Source organism: Teleopsis dalmanni, chromosome 2 (assembly GCF_002237135.1).
Source record: "Teleopsis dalmanni isolate 2A chromosome 2, ASM223713v2, whole genome shotgun sequence".
NCBI lineage: Eukaryota > Metazoa > Arthropoda > Insecta > Diptera > Diopsidae > Teleopsis > Teleopsis dalmanni.
In genome coordinates this window covers 152,592,836-152,610,678 of record NC_051847.1, presented here as the reverse complement: position 1 = coordinate 152,610,678, position 17,843 = coordinate 152,592,836, and the positions used below count along the sequence as shown (strand labels likewise).

The 17,843-nt window shown below is 30.4% G+C and overlaps 1 protein-coding gene across 5 annotated transcripts in view; it reads left to right on the top strand.

Annotated features, from left to right (window-relative positions):
• Window positions 1-17,843, top strand: part of LOC119678560 (tight junction protein ZO-1) — an 88,813-nt gene that overhangs the window by 39,805 nt on the left and 31,165 nt on the right. For 2 of the 5 annotated variants that reach the window (XM_038090456.1, XM_038090455.1), the window contains exon 1: window positions 13,892-14,016. The exons of the other annotated variants lie outside the window; for them this stretch is intronic. In XM_038090456.1, coding sequence (XP_037946384.1) covers window positions 13,981-14,016 — 36 coding nt within the window. In that variant the 5' untranslated portion in view covers window positions 13,892-13,980. Of the gene's footprint in view, window positions 1-13,891; window positions 14,017-17,843 lie in introns of those variants that run through there. 5 annotated transcript variants of the gene reach the window in all.

The following is a 17,843-nucleotide window of genomic DNA, read 5'->3' as shown; positions in this document are numbered from 1 at the left end:
CTCTCCTACATATTTAAATAGATATTTCAAAACGAATGAATGTTTGCTTAACTCGCTTCTACGTATGCTTAGTGTCCCTTACAATGTTTGTTGTTATGTTTTATTCTCGTATTTTGTTTACATTCAACACATGTACAAAAGTGCAACAAAATGTGTGGCTTCATTTCTTGTTTTCTTTTTAAATTTCATTTGTACAAATATGCGCTACTGTCGGTTGTATTAATGCATGTTTTAAATATATTAAACAAAATTCCAGCTTTATATTCAAAATGCTGTCTATAATCGACTGATTTCCTTTCACAAAATCGAAAAGTTGACTCACTTATTCAAACATTTATTTTTGGGTAATGAGTTTGACTTCATCATCTTTTAATTTTTTGGATTTATCATACTATAACTTCAGTGGGAACTTTGAACGAAATTACTTAAAGATTATTTTTTTGATTTTCAAACAATCTGCTTGGAAATTTTGAAATTTGTTTTTTGTAGCACAAAGAAATGCATGGTAAAAATGCTTTACAAGAAAACAGACGTTTTTATTCATCTCTAATTTTCGCACTTTCAATTTAGATTCCAAAGTTGATTAAGTCAAAACCATAACTCATGTCTAAAAATATATGTGCTAACATATGGTTTAATAATACTATATTTTTGTTGACGTGTTCTTCTTGATTCTGAGAATATGTAGCAGTCATAGCACACTAAACTTTATGACAACATCATTTTAATTTTTTATTTTAATGGCTAAATATTCTATTTTAAATGATTTGAAAAATTTATTAAAAATAATTTATGTGTTATACATAAAATCTATAACATTTTTACACTATCTTGTTACTGCGTTTATATATAAAAATTCAAAATCGTGTATTCTTTTTACTTTTACATTTTTGACAATTTGTTCATATTGTACAGACGAACGATCTTTTAACGATGTTTTTAGACGATGTTTTATTGAGAGATTATGTGATACCACAAACTGTTTTATATGTATTGTATTAATGGATTCAACTGTGGACTATAGTCACTACACAATAATCTAACAATCAGTAATCTAACAATAAATCAGTAATGAAGACATTTCTATTTTGTTTTTATTTTATAAAACTAACCGCTAATGGTTTAAAATATATTAAAAAAGAATATAAATATGAGCATATGATGAATGTTCATATTCATTATATCAAGGAGTTATTCTTCTAATAGCTCAAATGCAGACTTTTTATCAAACCATTTACTGAAATAATAATAATAATAATAGTTGAGAATAAATCTTATTAGTAATTATAAAAAATATTACACAGCAGTGTAATCAAAAAAATTTAAATGTTAAAAAGAATTGGTATGGAAATGATAATTTTTAGACTTTTAACTATTAAAAAACAGTTGGTGTTTTTTTTTAGAAAAATCGGAACAGATTGGTTTTAAAAATAAAAACAAAACAGATTGTTTTTATGAATTTTCTTGTACGTTGAACTTAACTCATCGATTAACTTATAAATGACTAATTTTTTAACATACAACATGACTTATTTTTTTCAAGTTTATACTTTTTAAACTAGTAATTACGATAAATTTAACTTATTTTATATTATTATCAATTTTTATTTTAATTTGTTATTATATTATATTAAAACTTATAATTAAAATACTCTTATTAAGGTATGAATATTTTATATTCTATACATTTTTTGACAGGTAGTGAATCAAAATACTGATTTAATATCTTAAAACTATTATTGTATTACAATATGTTTACTATATTCTAATTAATATGTTTTCGCAGTTTCCATACAAATTTTGATGCTATTATTTTCATATCCCAATATAAAACTCATGAAAATAGTCTCAATACTTAACAATTATACACCATTTGTATTAATTATGAACATCTTAGCACAAAACATTTTAATGTGGCAATTACATTGCAAGTGTATATAAAAATAAGCAACATGTATAACGATAAATTATATCGCAATTAAATTACTAGAAATTTTAAATAAAAATTATGCGCTGAAATTGTGTTTTATATAATGTTATATGTTTTATTATTAACTATGAGTTTATTGTAATTCGATTTCAGAATAATATTAATCATTTAGTTTTTTATATATTTTTTAATCTGGCTGTAGGTTCCTTCCTGTTAAATAATTCCATGTTTAATATTTTTTATTATACTTTATATTTTGACTCTCAACATCATCAGGATTACGATATACAAAAATAATTATAACTACTAAAAGTTAATATTATTAAAACTACATGTACTTCATCCTCTTTGTTTTTTCGTCTATATTAATAATTTATATACAATGATAACAACATAATGCATAATATGATTTTTTTTTTTTCATATTGTTACGTTTTCGCCTGCGTGTTTATTCGTATCTCTGGATTTTATAAAAATAAAACGAACTTTAAAAAATTGGAGAAACTTTAGTAATTTTATTAATTGTATTGAAAAGAACTAGATTTCCTAGGAGCCAATTTCTTTACTCAAAACAAATTCCAACACTAACTTCTTTCTAAAAATATCCATTGACATAATGTTTAAATAATATTTAAACATTTCATTGCTACTCTGATGAAATTCGTAACATTGCCCTCCTCTTAAATCTGTTCGTCCCGAACAGGAATTACGACATCGTTGCAGTAAGGTGCCAGCCGTTCCAGATGCACCACTTTCATTCGAGCTCTATGATGCCCCGACTCTTGAATTCGATAAACCACATCATTGATTTTCGTTATTACCTTATATGGTCCTTGCCAATGGGTCTGTAGTTTTGGAGACAAACCTTTCTTCCGTTGCGGATTATGGAACCACACTAGGTCTCCTTCCTGGAAACCTTCAGAGTTCATTCTCAAATCATACCTGGCTTTCATTTTGTCACTGGTCAGTAAGAGCCGTCTTCTGATGAATCGATGAATTTCATCTAATTGGTCCCGCTTACTTCCAGTGTAGTCACATGTCATCTTGCCGCAAATTGGGGTTATTCCAAATTTTAAGTCCGCGGGTAATCTGATGTCGGCGCCAAAAACTGCTCTTGCTGGTGTAGTTGATGTGGAATTATGTCGTGCAGACCGATAGGCGAGTAGGAACATTGGAATATGAACATCCCAGTCTTTCTGATTTTTATCAACCACTTTCCTGAGGTACTCGTTTAATGTACGATTAAATCGTTCAACCATTCCATCTGACTGTGGATGTAAAGGTGTTGTACGAGTTTTATTTATTCCCAGTAATGTGCAAATTTCCCTAAAGATTGTTGACTCGAAGTTTCGCCCCTGATCTGAATGCAGTTCCATTGGAACACCGAATCGCGTAACCCAATTGTTTAAGAAAACTTCTGCTATCGTGCTAGCTTCTTGATTTGGAATTGGATACACTTCTGGCCACTTACTGAAGTAATCCATTACTACCAGCACGTATTTGTTCTGTGCGTTACTAGTAGGGAAAGGTCCAGCGATATCCATTGCAATTCTCTCAAAAGGAGCACCAACGTTATATTGTTGCATTTTTCCACGGCTTCTAGTATTCGGACCTTTTGATGTAGTGCATGGAACGCATTTTCGTATAGCGTCCGCAACCGAATCTTGGCACCCGACCCAATAAAAACGTCTCTTGATCTTTTCCACAGTTTTAGTGACGCCCAAATGACCTCCACTAGATGCATTATGGTATTCTGAGACAACTTCGTCAATGCGGGACTTCGGTATTACCAGGAGGTTATTAATGGTTTTACCATTCTCACTTTCCCATACCCGATATAAACAACCATCCTTCAGATGCAAGCTCTGCCATTGCGCCCAGTATGCCTTAGCTATCGGACTTTCACCTGCCATTTCCTGCCATACCGGCCGAACGCCTCGCTCTTTACTTTCCATTATTTTGGAGAGGTCTGCATCGTTCTGCTGTTCTTTTTGTATCTGCTCATTGGTCCAGGAATCCTCTGGAAGAGCATTAATCAGACGTATATCCACAATGTGTTCTTTATTTTCGACCCGTAAACAATGTTTGCACTCGAGGCCACAAGGGCGACGTGATAATGCATCAGCGTTTCCATGATGGCTTCCTTTACGATGTTCAATAGTAAAGTCGTAACTTTGTAAACGTTCAATCCACCGCGCCAGCTGACCTTCCGGTTCTTTAAACCGCAGCAACCATTTAAGTGCTGCATGGTCAGTTCTGAGGAGGAATTTCTGGCCGTATAAGTACTTGTGGAAATGCTTTACACATACCATTATCGCAAGTAACTCCTTTCGTGTGACACAGTAGTTCTTTTCTGGCTTAGACAAGATTTTGCTGTGGTACGCTATCACTTTTTCTTGCCCATCCGTTATTTGAGACAACACTGCACCTATTCCAGAGCCACTCGCATCTGTGTCCAATATAAAGGTTTTCCCAGGTATTGGATACGCCAAAACTGATGCTGTACAGAGTCGTTCCTTAAGCTGTTCAAAAGCTTCATTTTCTTCATCACCCCATTTAAAAGATTGGTTCTTTTTGGTTAATTCGTATAGACTACTGGCAATATTCGCGAAGCCAGGAACGAATCGTCTGTAATAGGTACAGAGCCCCAGGAAACTTCTAAGATCATGCAAATTTGTTGGTTGTGGCCACTCCTTCACTGCTGCAATTTTCTCATCATCAGTATGGACGCCTTCTGGGGTTACTTTGTGACCAAGATATTTGACTTCACGTTTGAAAAGTGAGCACTTCTTTGAATTCAGCTTCAAACCAGCAGCTTGTATTCGCTCGAATACTTCCTTCAACTTTTCGAGATGATCGTCGAAGTCTTTACCCATTACAATTATATCGTCAAGGTAGACTAAACAAGATTTCCAGGTTAGTCCTTTTAAGACGCGCTCCATGAGACGTTCAAACGTGGCCGGAGCATTGCAGAGTCCAAACGGCATAACCGTGAATTGCCACAAACCATCACCGACACTAAATGCAGTCTTCTCTTTGTCTTCTTCTTTAAGTTCTACCTGCCAATAGCCGCTTCGTAGATCAAGAGTTGAGAACCATTGTGCACCAGATAAAGTGTCGAGAGTATCGTCGATTCTTGGTAGTGGATAGCTGTCCTTCTTTGTAACATCATTCAGCTTACGATAATCTACGCAGAACCGTGTACTTCCATCTTTCTTCTTTACAAGTACCACCGGCGAACTCCATGGACTTGCCGATGACTCAATAACACCTTCTTTTTGCATACCCGCAACTAGACTGGTTACCTCATCTCTTTTTGCCAGTGGAACTCTTCGAGGCGCCTGACGAATTGGTTTAGAATCACCAGTGTTAATTTCGTGTTTTACAATAGAAGTTCTTCCCTTGAGCGCAAAAATTGGCCAATTATTCCGTATGACCTGCATCGCACTTCTTTTCTGACGTGCATTGAGTTCCTTAGTCCAACTTAGCACTTGCACCATTGTATCCTCCTTTTCTGCAATGGTTTCTTTTTTCATTATTTCGGAATTTTCACTACAATTAACCACAGCTGAAACCTCTTGACATTCACCAATTATTGCCCCTTTTTTTATAAACTTTGATGTACCAGATAAATTCAAGAGTCGGACAGGTATGCTACCATCTACTTTTGGCTCTACTAATGTTTTCCCCAGTAAGATGTCGTTCATTCGGATTTTTCTTACGGCTTCAACGACCCACAACTTATTTGTCCTTTCCCCTCCATTTATTTTTGCCCATACAATCGCCTCTGAATTCGCTGGTATTTTCTGATTTTGACACAACCGGATCTGTCTTACACTGCTACTACGCTGATATCCAGTATTTAGTGGACATTCGATATCCATGTATCGTAACATTTTTCTACTTAAGTCCAGTGTAATTCCATGCGTGATCATAAAATCTATACCAATAATCACGTCATCGGTGATATCGGCGACCATGAATTCATGTTGAAATTCATAGCCACCTAAAGTGATTCGTTTCATGACCTTTCCTAGTATTGGCGCCTCTTCCCCCATTGCTGTTCGAAGTTTTAGACCAGCCAATGATGTACAATTCTTTTCTAGGCCTCCTTTTATTATCGAATGTGAAGCACCCGTGTCCAAAGTCAAAATAAACGGCATATTGTTAATTTTTCCATCGATGGTTAGGCTATTGGGTACCCGCTTTAACTGTGAAACGAGGATGATGGAGCAATCATTTACTGAAGTCAGTTCATGCCCCTTCGAACTGACTCTCGCTAGTTTAACGAAGGCTTATTAGCCCCGTTAGAATTGCTATCGTGATGTTTCTTTTCCGATGGAGAGCTTGATCGTGACCGTTTCCGATGTTGACGACAGTCTCGCGCCATATGTCCAAATCTATCGCAGACAAAACATCTTCCATTAAACTTGTTGCCATTTCTAACTACGGCAACTTTCATCTGACGAATTACTTCTACCAGGTCATCCGCATCAGTTTCTATTTTCCGTATTTTTGCTGTAGGACGACACATAATACCGGCAGCTTCGTACGTCAATGCGCAGCTGACTGTTTCAGAGTATGTCTTCTTCGGGAACATTACTACCTGTCGCTTGGTTTCTGGATCACGTATTCCGTCTATGAAACTGTCAATTTTACTCTTCTCCATAAAATCACTAGAGTTACCAACGTATGCCAAATTACACAATCGTTCAACATCAGCAGAGTATTCTTGAAGACTCTCCCCAACACGCTGGACTCTAGCTTTCAGTTCTACTCTATGCAATGGAGTCATAAAATCGTTACCATATTTACGCTTCAATGTGTCCATTACCACTTGATAGTTTTTACGTTCCTCGGGTGGAATTTGCTGTAAAACATCTGCCGCATTACCTTTTAATGCCACAATTAGAGCCGCTGTTTTCTCATCAACAGTCCAATGATTTGTTGCAGCTGTTGTTTCAAATTGTAATTTGAAGACTTCAAAGGTTACGGTTCCATCAAACGTCGGTGGTTTTAGTTTAACGCCACCAATTTCACGAACAATGGCTGAAGTCGACCCACTTAGTTGCATATTTTCAACTTGGCTTTTCAACTGAGCTATCTCATCTTTTAAGGTCTGGACATTCAGATCAGTCTGGTCTATTCTCTTCGAGCATCTTTCCTGAACTTGTTGCAACTCAATCTTTAATTCAGCAGAATTTTGTTCTAATTTCTGCGTGATTTCATCAGACTTTTGTTCCAGCTTTTCTTCCAATTTCTGCGTGATTTCATCAGACTTTTGTTCCAACTTTTCTTCCAACTTACGTAAACTGTGCGCCTGTTCCTCTGAATTTTTTTCCAGCTTTTCTTCCAACTTACGTAAACTGTGCGCCTGTTCTTCAGAATTTTGTTCCAGCTTCTGCATCATTAAGTTCATGATTGCCATAATTTCACTATTCTTGTCAGGTTTTTCTTCGAGGAACTCGTGTTCTTCTACATTAATGCCATTAGCCTCCAACGCCTCACGAAGTCTCAATTGCAGTTCTGTTTTCGCACCACCTGTGCCCAGTCCCACTTTCTCTAACTGTTTTTTTAGTTGAACCACAGTTAATTCTTCCAATTTCACCATTTTTATAAAATCCCACTTCTGACACCAAATGTTACGTTTTCGCCTGCGTGTTTATTCGTATCTCTGGATTTTATAAAAATAAAACGAACTTTAAAAAATTGGAGAAACTTTAGTAATTTTATTAATTGTATTGAAAAGAACTAGATTTCCTAGGAGCCAATTTCTTTACTCAAAACAAATTCCAACACTAACTTCTTTCTAAAAATATCCATTGACATAATGTTTAAATAATATTTAAACATTTCATTGCTACTCTGATGAAATTCGTAACAATATATTAACTACATATAAAATTCATTGAAAATTCGTTTCGACTGATTGTAGGGCATTTTACACATTTGTGCATTTTCTTCTTTATTGTTTTTATACTTTATCTTTTGTTGTGTGTTTTCAAACTGAAATTCTGTGGGTTCAATCCACACAGGCCAGCTACCAGCAAAATAGTTTTGAAGCGTGTTTCGAGTTAAGACGTTTGAGGTTTGAGTTGCGCTTGTTTATTATGTATATTTATTATTTAACTTAATTTACTTACCGGTTACATTTAAGATAAAAAATAATTACGAAATTATAAATATTTAAATTAAGTGTGCCACTAAAATTAATTTTAATAAAGGCAATTATGATTGCGTAAAAAATGATTTTCATGTTAAAATAAATTGAGAAAAATATGGTCAATAAAGTAACCATATGTGAAATTAAAAATAAATATAATTAAATTTTAAATAAAGTAATTAATTAAAAATTAAAAAAAAAATGTTATAAACTACCTACCTACAATTTGAAAAATAAATTAAAAGTGCAAACCTAAAAAAAATTATAGAAAAAAGTAGGAAATTGCATTTCACAATTTGTTTAGATACGCAGAGCAGCGTAACCGTCCGCCGTTGCGTTTGTAGGCTTACGTGCACGTAGTCTTCGGAAAATGATTGCACGGTGCACGCCACTGAAATTGTTGTTGTAGAATTGTTTGTAAAACGCATTTCACTTTCGATTCGTCCGAGAGATACTAATTTTGCATGTTGCTGAAGTATGTTTACAAACTGCAGTCGCTTCAGTTTGACGCAGACTTGTTGTGCTCTAAATTCACGGCAACTGGTCATTGGCTTGGTTGGGCTTCAGTATATATATTACTTTTTTTTTCAAATTTTTTTTTTATTTTTTTTTTCGAGCATTCTTAAGTAATACGCATTAAATTAAATTACTTCTATAAGAAGACATAGAAATTTATTTATTTTAAGAAATCATTTCTTTAAATATAAAACTGCAAATATCGAACAAATATCACAGTTCAGTGCATATCCTGGTTCTGAAAGTGCAATATCGATTAGAATGCTGGTGTAAAGGGCAGCTGTGCTACCGATAAGGATTAATAGTAATAAATTCATATTTGAGTGAATGAAAAATAGAAAATTCTGTTGCTTAATATAATTATTTGTATTGTGTTATCAACAATACAGTAATGATTACTATCAATATATATATATATATATTGAATTTTTTAATTCCTAGGAAGAGCATAGGGCCACAACAGAGATCTTCTACTCGGTACGACTGTTGGCTAGTAGCTTCCCAAAATTTTCCGCATGTATGACATTTCCATATCAATTTGATTCTCCAAATGTGTGCAGGTCTGTCCCTTCTTCTGCTACCCATCGGGTTCCACTCAATCCCATTCTTGTGGTGTCACCAGTCGGTCTACGCAAAGTGTGACCGACCCAGTCCCATTGATTATTGTCAATAACAATAATTAATTAAATAATTAAAATAAGCCAAAATTTATAATGAATATTGTATTATCAACAGAAAGTACAATAATGTTCTCAATATCAACCAATTCACCACATTTTATTAGTATTTTCAAAATGAAGTGTGCATCATAACAAATATCATTTATTATAATAAGTGATATTATGATAAATACAATGTTGCAGTTGTTGTTGGAGCCGAATAATATTACAAAAAAAAAAACGTAATGATATATTCGAATTTAACATTGAACATTTGGATGAGATAATACTGCATATTTAATTGGTTTATACTATATGCTACTAGATTATATGTAGAATGATGTTTACTAAATTAAACTTTTCGTTTATTATAATTCCTTTAATGGGAGCTCAACACTGGTTCAGTATAAACCCGCACAAGTCTCACCTAATATCTATTAAGTATATTTCAACAATAGTAATAAATGAATACATAGTAAAGTTTGTACTATTCATATCCAATAAAGGATGTTTTAAAAAAAAATAATAATAATTCCTCTAAATTAACGGCTTAAAGATATAGTCGAAAAATAGTGATCTTTCAATTAAATTAAGTTATGGTAAAGTCAGGTACATCATTTTCTGACAAACTATAAAACTAATATCCTATAAAAAAATATTAGTGCAATATTTAAGTAACTAGAATAAGAAGCTGAAATAAAATTTTAGTTTATCCTTTTGTAGCTACAGAATTGTTCTTCTGAAATATTGACTTAGTTGTATATTGATTGCAATATTTCAATATAATATATCAAAATTATTTTATATGACTTACAAATAGAAGCTCATAAATATCAATTTAAGTAATTAAAAAATAATTTGCAAAAAAAAAAAAATTGGCTGAACTATTGAAAACTAGATATCTTTGTTTAATTTATTCATTCGATTTAACGAATTTTACGATTTAAGCAGTGTTTAATCATGACTGCATTGCAGATACTATATACATAATGTATGCACTGTGTTATTATTTTCAATTCGTATCAGTCTAATATATCTGCTATATCATATACGCTATCTAATTCTACACTTGTTTCTTTTTCTTCACTTATTAATCTCATGTTAGTTCTCTTTAAGTCTTTTTTTTTCTAAATGCTTTAGGCTACCAAACGTCTTCGGTTAAGTCGGTAGATTTTCTAAGCAATTCAATGCAGCTACGCGTAACAAACTGTTACCTACAAATAATAAAAGAAGCAATAATATTTCATGCCTGCGATTTGTATCTCAAAAATACTTACGACGTTAACAATGAGTTTCATTCACTGTTTAAAAATTAATTTATTTCTTATGTTAAGCTCCGGTTTAATCTAGAAGACTCACTCAGTAGCCAGTAGCGTGACCGTGTGAACACTCATTTTCGAACAGATTAGGTTATAAGACGTGATATTTAACTGCAAAATGCAATTTATTACTTAAATGTGTTAAATTATAAAAAACAAAAAAAAAATGAAAATAAAAGCTAAGCAAAAAATATGAGCGTGCTGAGAAAAATGTTAAAACTAAATTAAAAGTGTTAAAATAAAAAAAAATTATTAAAAATTAAATTAACACAAAAAATGGCCTAAAATATATTAAATAATTGTGTCAGTCATTGCAAGAAAATAAAACATTAAAAACAAAAATTAAATAAAAATAAATAATAATTTTTTAGTTCTAGAAGTGAAAGCGAAACCTAAAATATTTAATTAAGAAAAAATAAAATATTATTTAAAATATTAAATTCAGAGAAAAACGTTAATAGAAAATAAAAAGTGATAAGAAAGGGTCAACATTATTAAAAAAAACCTGATCTTCGTCAAGTTAACTTAAATTTCAAGCAATAAAAATAAATATAAAATGAAAATAATTTATATTTTAATGACTTTTAAGACATACTTAAGAGAGACAAAGTGCAACCAAAACTAATGGCATGAAAAATTTAATAACTTATATAAATTAAACATAACCTAAATTATTTTAATAGATAAATACATAGGAAAATTACTTTTTTTATTGTTTATGTTTTTCATTACGAAAGTATCTTTTAAAGCCGTTCAACTAAGCTCAGCAGCTATACGAAATTGGCTCAAGGCAAGCGAAAGTTCGCATTATTCGCATTTCATATTTTGATCAACTTAAATATATGTCAAATTTTAGATATTGTATTTATAAAATTTAGCTTTGTATTCTTTTATTATTGATGACTTAAAGCTGAAAATATTTTATCGTTTTTATTTACATTATTTCACGCTAAAAGCCAAGGTAGTTAAACACGTTCTACAGCTTAGAAACCGAGAGAGAATAGATTTTTTTTAACATGTTCTAAGCTTGATTTTTTTTTAGATGCTATGAAAAGTTAGTAAATTTAATAGATTGAGATATTTAGCACCAGCTTCATAATTGAGAGTTATTTTAAAAATATACAAATGTTACAATAACAATACTATATGTAAATACAACACAATGTTAACAAAAAAAATTTTATTTCTATTAAAATCTGAAATATCTATGTCAATCTTTGAGAAAGAGGAAATACTTTCAATTAGTTCCTCACAAAAAAAAAATTTTTAAGATGATAGATTACGTATGTGTTAAGCTTAATTTGCTTTGCTATATAAATATTTTCAATGTTAACAGCTAGAATTAAAAAAAGTTGCTTTCTATAAAAAAGGTATCTAGAATTATTTAAAGAGAGAAAAAAATTTTATCAATCGGCTTATTTTATCGGCTTCAAAGTAGGCTACATCGGGTGTAACACAAAGAAATGTATAGAGGTGCTTGATCCCATCCTCTACACATTTTTTATAGACTGATCAAAGTATGGCCTTTAAGTCCTATAGCGATTTTTCTTCAACTATACTATATGTTCTATACTATATGTAAGTGCTAGAACTATTTTTACATTTATTAAAGTCACGCAATTTCAGTCAAATAATCAAGCGGTGTTAAAAGAATTAGACACCACCGTTTGCTCATATCATTTTAATAGACTGCCTTAAAGTTCTTTAGCGAATATTCTTTTATATATTTAAGTCTTTATTCAGGTCAAACACTCATTCAGTCAAATGAGCAAGTAGTTTTAAAAGAAGTGAACATATGTATATATATATAGTCCAAGTAGATCACTCTTTAATCGCATCCTCTATACATTTTTGAGAGTTTGGTTAATATATAGATTGAAGTCTTTACTATATATAACTTCTGACATTATCTAAAAATCACTCCAATTATACGATTTCAACTAACTGCCTTAGTAGTACTAAAAGAAATAAACATGTTTTCTTTTCTATTCAAATAAACTAATAACGTTAAGAGGACATTTTAATTTATCTGCTGATATTCAATTAATTAAAATAATATAAAAATGAATTTTTGTTGTTGTAGTTGACTACTTTTCTAAAAACCTCTTTATGCTGTTATTCAGTATTTTCTAATATCTATATAAAAATATTACAATATGTGACTTTCAATTTATATATAGCCTAATATAATTGAAATAATTACAGAGGAATAATCTAATAATATAATCTAATGAACAAGTGTATTTTTATTCGAAGTATGATTCTTACTTTCAAGCTTGCATGCCAGACTTTGTCAAATTTTTGTTTGTGACTTTCTGATCCTCACTTGTTTAAAGCTGACAAGATGAATTTAGTCGATATGATTAGACTTTCTAATCCTCACTTGTGTAAAGCTGACAAGATGGATTGAGTCAACATGAATTGACTTTCTGATCCTTACCTATTTAATCCTAATTAGATTAAGTTACTTTGGGTAGTTATAGTTCAGTTAAGTGATTATTCTTGAATCCATTTTACTCTTCGATTATATTGTCCAGTTGAATCAAAGTGTGTTTAACTTTTTGATTTTAACTATCAAACCTAGAGGGACAGAATCAGTGCCAATTATAATGCTGTTAAGTGATTTCTTTTAAATTTATAATGGTTGCCATTTTGACAGTTTTTTTTTTCACTATTTTTATCAGTTATATATGTATGTATATTTAAGTTCTTTATTTTTTTTAACTTTTAGTCCTGTATGTCAAAGACCATTGGTTGTTGTCGAATGTGACAAGTCCATTTGAACCCTGCCTGCTTAAAGCTGACTAAATTAATTGAGTCACTCTGCCTAATTTTAGTTTGGTTAAGTGATTTTCTTTGAATCATAACTGCCCATTTTTTCATCCATGAGCAGTTACCTTTAAATATTAATAAATTTTTTTTGTATATCGCAAGATATTACAATTTACTTATATATAAATGCTCATGCCAACCGAAACAAATTGCTTAATAAAACACAACTCACAAATTGACATCATATTGCAGTTTTTTTTGCTCTTTGAACTTAAAAATGCTAAATAAAAATTTAAATATAAAAAAAAATTATTAAAAAATAAAAATAAATAATGAATTAAATAAATTCAAAAAATTAATGCATGAATAACAACAACTTGAAGTCAATATTTAGTTTCGTTCTATTCTAATTGCTTTCATGCTTTTTGCAATCACTAATGAAAAAATATTCTTTACAGTAAAATAAAATAAATGTAAACAATTAAATGTAAAAAAAGCAAAAATATGCATATATACAAATATCAATAATAATAATAATAAATATAAGTCACATGTCAGTTGTTGTATGTGTTAACTTGTTGAACAACAAAACAACAAAATACAAAATATTAATTAATAAAAATGAAATTCCCGGATTACCTGCCGAATAATATTGTGGTAAGCTTATTTCCTCCATATGTGTTCTTCTCACGTTCAAAAGCGTACTTCATGCATAAAAATAAATAATTTGTGTCTTACTAAGTATAAAAATAAAAATAATAAATAAATAAAATTAAGACTTTAAGTTGTCTTTACCAGAGGGCAAACTTTATTGTTGTACTTATGAACTACTAAAAATACATTTAACAAATTAAATTAGTTTTATTGCTAATAAAGTGTTTATCTGCTGTGTTGTTTTATAAAGAAATTAGTTTATAGTTTTTTTTACATATTTTTTAAATTGTTTTTATTTTTATATTTTTAAACATAATTTTTTTGTTAATTATTTTTTTACAAGTTGTTTTATGTAACATATAATATTTTAAATATATCATTTATATTGTTTTTTTATTTACTATATTTTATATTATTTTTTTTTTAAATAATATTTTTTCTATTAAATTACATATTACTCTAAATTTAATTTTAACTTTGTTTTATTTTATTTGTAATTTAATTCTCTAATTAAAGTTATGTATTTTTTTATGGTCCTTTAAATGAACTTTTGAAATAAATACATCCCTATGAAATTGAAGGCGTACATCTTCACCACAAGTACAACATTTTGTAATATAATAATCGTCCAACATAACGAAGAACCTTTAAAAAAAAAATAAAAAAAAACTATCATTGACTATTCATTTGTTATATAGATATAGATATATACATATAATAGGTAAACTTTCGCTGAAATAATAACTAAAATATCACATAAATATGCCTCACAATTTATTATTATTATTTAAGCTTTGCTCGACGTCAAGTAATTTCGAGTTGTCTCTATACTGGGTACAAGCTATCTACCAGTAATTTCGATCGTCTTCTTTGTAAAAAGATTTTCCTAATCTCACTTATAATGTTGTAATTTCTATTGCTGGTGTGCGAGTTGATTTCATTTAATGTTGATCGTCTCCATGTAATTTTAGGTCGTCCTCTGCGTCTACTGCCTTGCTCCATAATAGATTACTGAAAATAATAATATATATTACACCAAAATTTTAATTTTATAAAACTTACGAAAAGGAACATATAAACTTCAATATATCAGTTCAAGTAATTACAAAAAAAAAAAAAAATGAACTACAGAAACCTATATTTTCCTTGTTTAATTTATTTAGTTGATTTAACGAATGGACTTTGCTAGAAATCATTAATTTAATTATACGTCTACTACATATGCTATGTAGTTTAGTTAATCAGAGACTATAGGTTTTTTGAAAAGGTATGAGTTATAAATCCGCTCAATACTCAAAAATATTTTCTAAATGAAATTAATGCCGTGAATAAAATATTTCTTGAGAAAAGGTTTATCACTAGAAATCTAGAAAAAATAGTTAGTCCAAATAAAAACAAGTGTAATTAAATCTGGTAAAGACATAACTACTTTCACATTCTTCGCCATTATCTTGCTTCTCCCTAATGCTTTTACGTATATCCAACTGTTAATAGATGTTGGTTAATACCATGTCAATAATAGTCATCTGCCTATAACTTAACTTAATACCAGCAGTTGTAAAATGATCCGAAATATTTTTTGGGTAAGGGTTGGTTTGAATCACAAAGCACTTTCTTGTATACTTGTATACGCTACTAGATGAAACCGCAGTATTACGCGGTATATCTTTATAATACCACGTAATATGGCATTAATCATGAATTAATGTTGCCCTATAAATTCTTAAATGTACTTAAATGAAATTTATAAAAAAATTAATCCTTTGAATCACAATGTAAGGGGCGTGTATTTGTATATACGTTTTAAAAATTCTTCGTCTTTGAAATATCTGTTAACTTTAAGTTTGCAACTATTATAACCGCTTACTGCCTATTTAAATCTCTCACAGAGATATTCAACGCTAAAATTAAAACTATCGTGCATTTTATAAGAACCTCGGAATGGATTCACAAATTAAACAGTAAACGTCCCATGTTAACCTGTGTTTAACATAATAGATAATAATTAACTTGAAAGGTTTAACTAGAAACAAGACGATCTTCTTAGACAGGTATGCCATTAAATCTTTTACAGAGATGTCCAGTTCCAAAATTAAAAATAATGCGCACTTTATATTAGCTTTAAAATGATTCCATAAGTAAATAGTTAAGGTCTCATGTTAACCAATGATATCATAATGGAACTCTAGTTAAAAACGGGACGAACTACACAGGCAAGCATGCTAACTAACTCTTTCAATGAACTGTTCAGCTTTAAATTTGAAAGAAATATATACTTTATAAGAACCTCAAAATGATTCCATAGGAAAACCGGTTAAGTTCCCATATTAACCTGTAGTACCATAATGAATTTATTGAATCTAAGTGATCGCCTGCCACATTAATCAAAAAAAATAAAAATAAATAAATCAAATAATAAAAAATATCTGTAATGTGTTTAGTTATTTTACTATATCGCTAATTTTTTATGTAATATAACAATATTATATAATGTATGACTATATTAACTGTATTGCTACAACTAGTTATTTTACAATATAACTAAACACTGAGTTATCGAGTTATGTATAGTCCAGAATTAAACAACCACTAATTACTGAAGAAATAATAATCCAGACTTATTGGTCACATTTTATGCAATTTAACATTAAACGTGATATTAATATTCTAGATTGTAATCCCAAAACTAGCGAAAGATATGAGCGTCTAAGTAACACGTAAAAGAGCACTGGCAAGTAGGAGGAAGACTGTCTTGGGACACCATTGGGTTGGTGATGACTTGGCAGGAAACCTCAAGCTAAATAAACTGCTTCCATTAACAAAATATGTAGTTATGCGAACGGAAGCCACCCCAGCTTTAACTCAATAACAACATCCGAGAATCGAAGGACGAAAAAGGACCCAAGTAGTTTCGTGGTCTACTTCGACTAATCCTTCAACTCAGTGGGGTCACATAAGTTGAAGGAGATACAAGCAGAACTATACATTTTATAACAAAAGCTGGAATGATTTCAATGAAGTGGTTGACTTCAGTTAAGATTCAAGACTTATTCTCATTTGCTACGATTTCTATGTTTTTTGTACGAAATAAAAAGATTAACCGTCTAATTCATAAAAAGTTATAGAAGGTTTATAACACCGTTTATCAAAAATGATACTCATAAATGGAATTTAACAGTGTAAAGTGTAAAATACGTTCTGCCTAAAATGCATTTAAAAAGCATTATAAGAAATTTTTATGAATTAGACTGTAAATATATACTTAGTTCCAATAATGTTCAAATTACTTTCTATACTTCCATTAGAATCGTAAAAAATATATACGTATATATTTGTAAGATACAAATATATCGTTCATTACGCCAAATTAAAACAAAAGTTTAGCCCAAATATGTTGTAAGTAGCAATGAGTTAATGTAAAATACAATGCAAACACGATACTAAAATCGAAAGTTCATGCAATGAACATTTATTTTAATTTCATAATAAAAATACACAATAAAACCATTATTCAAATCAGTTCTTAAGCCCACACGCGAAAATAAATTTATTTATTAGTACTTCATTAAAATTGCGTTTATGAGATTTTTCAATTACAAAATATTTTTTTATTTATTCAAGTTTAGTTTGAATTTATCTAAACAAAAAAATACATTTATAATAAAATATAAACCTGAGGTTTCGAGGTGCATAGCAGCATGCAACTTCAGACAACTAAAAATGCAACTTAGTACTTGTTTAATGTTAGTACATAAATTATACAGCACCTGCCTGCCCGCCCACTCAAAACAATAATAGAAACCGTAAAACGAGAAAAACTAAAGCACCAA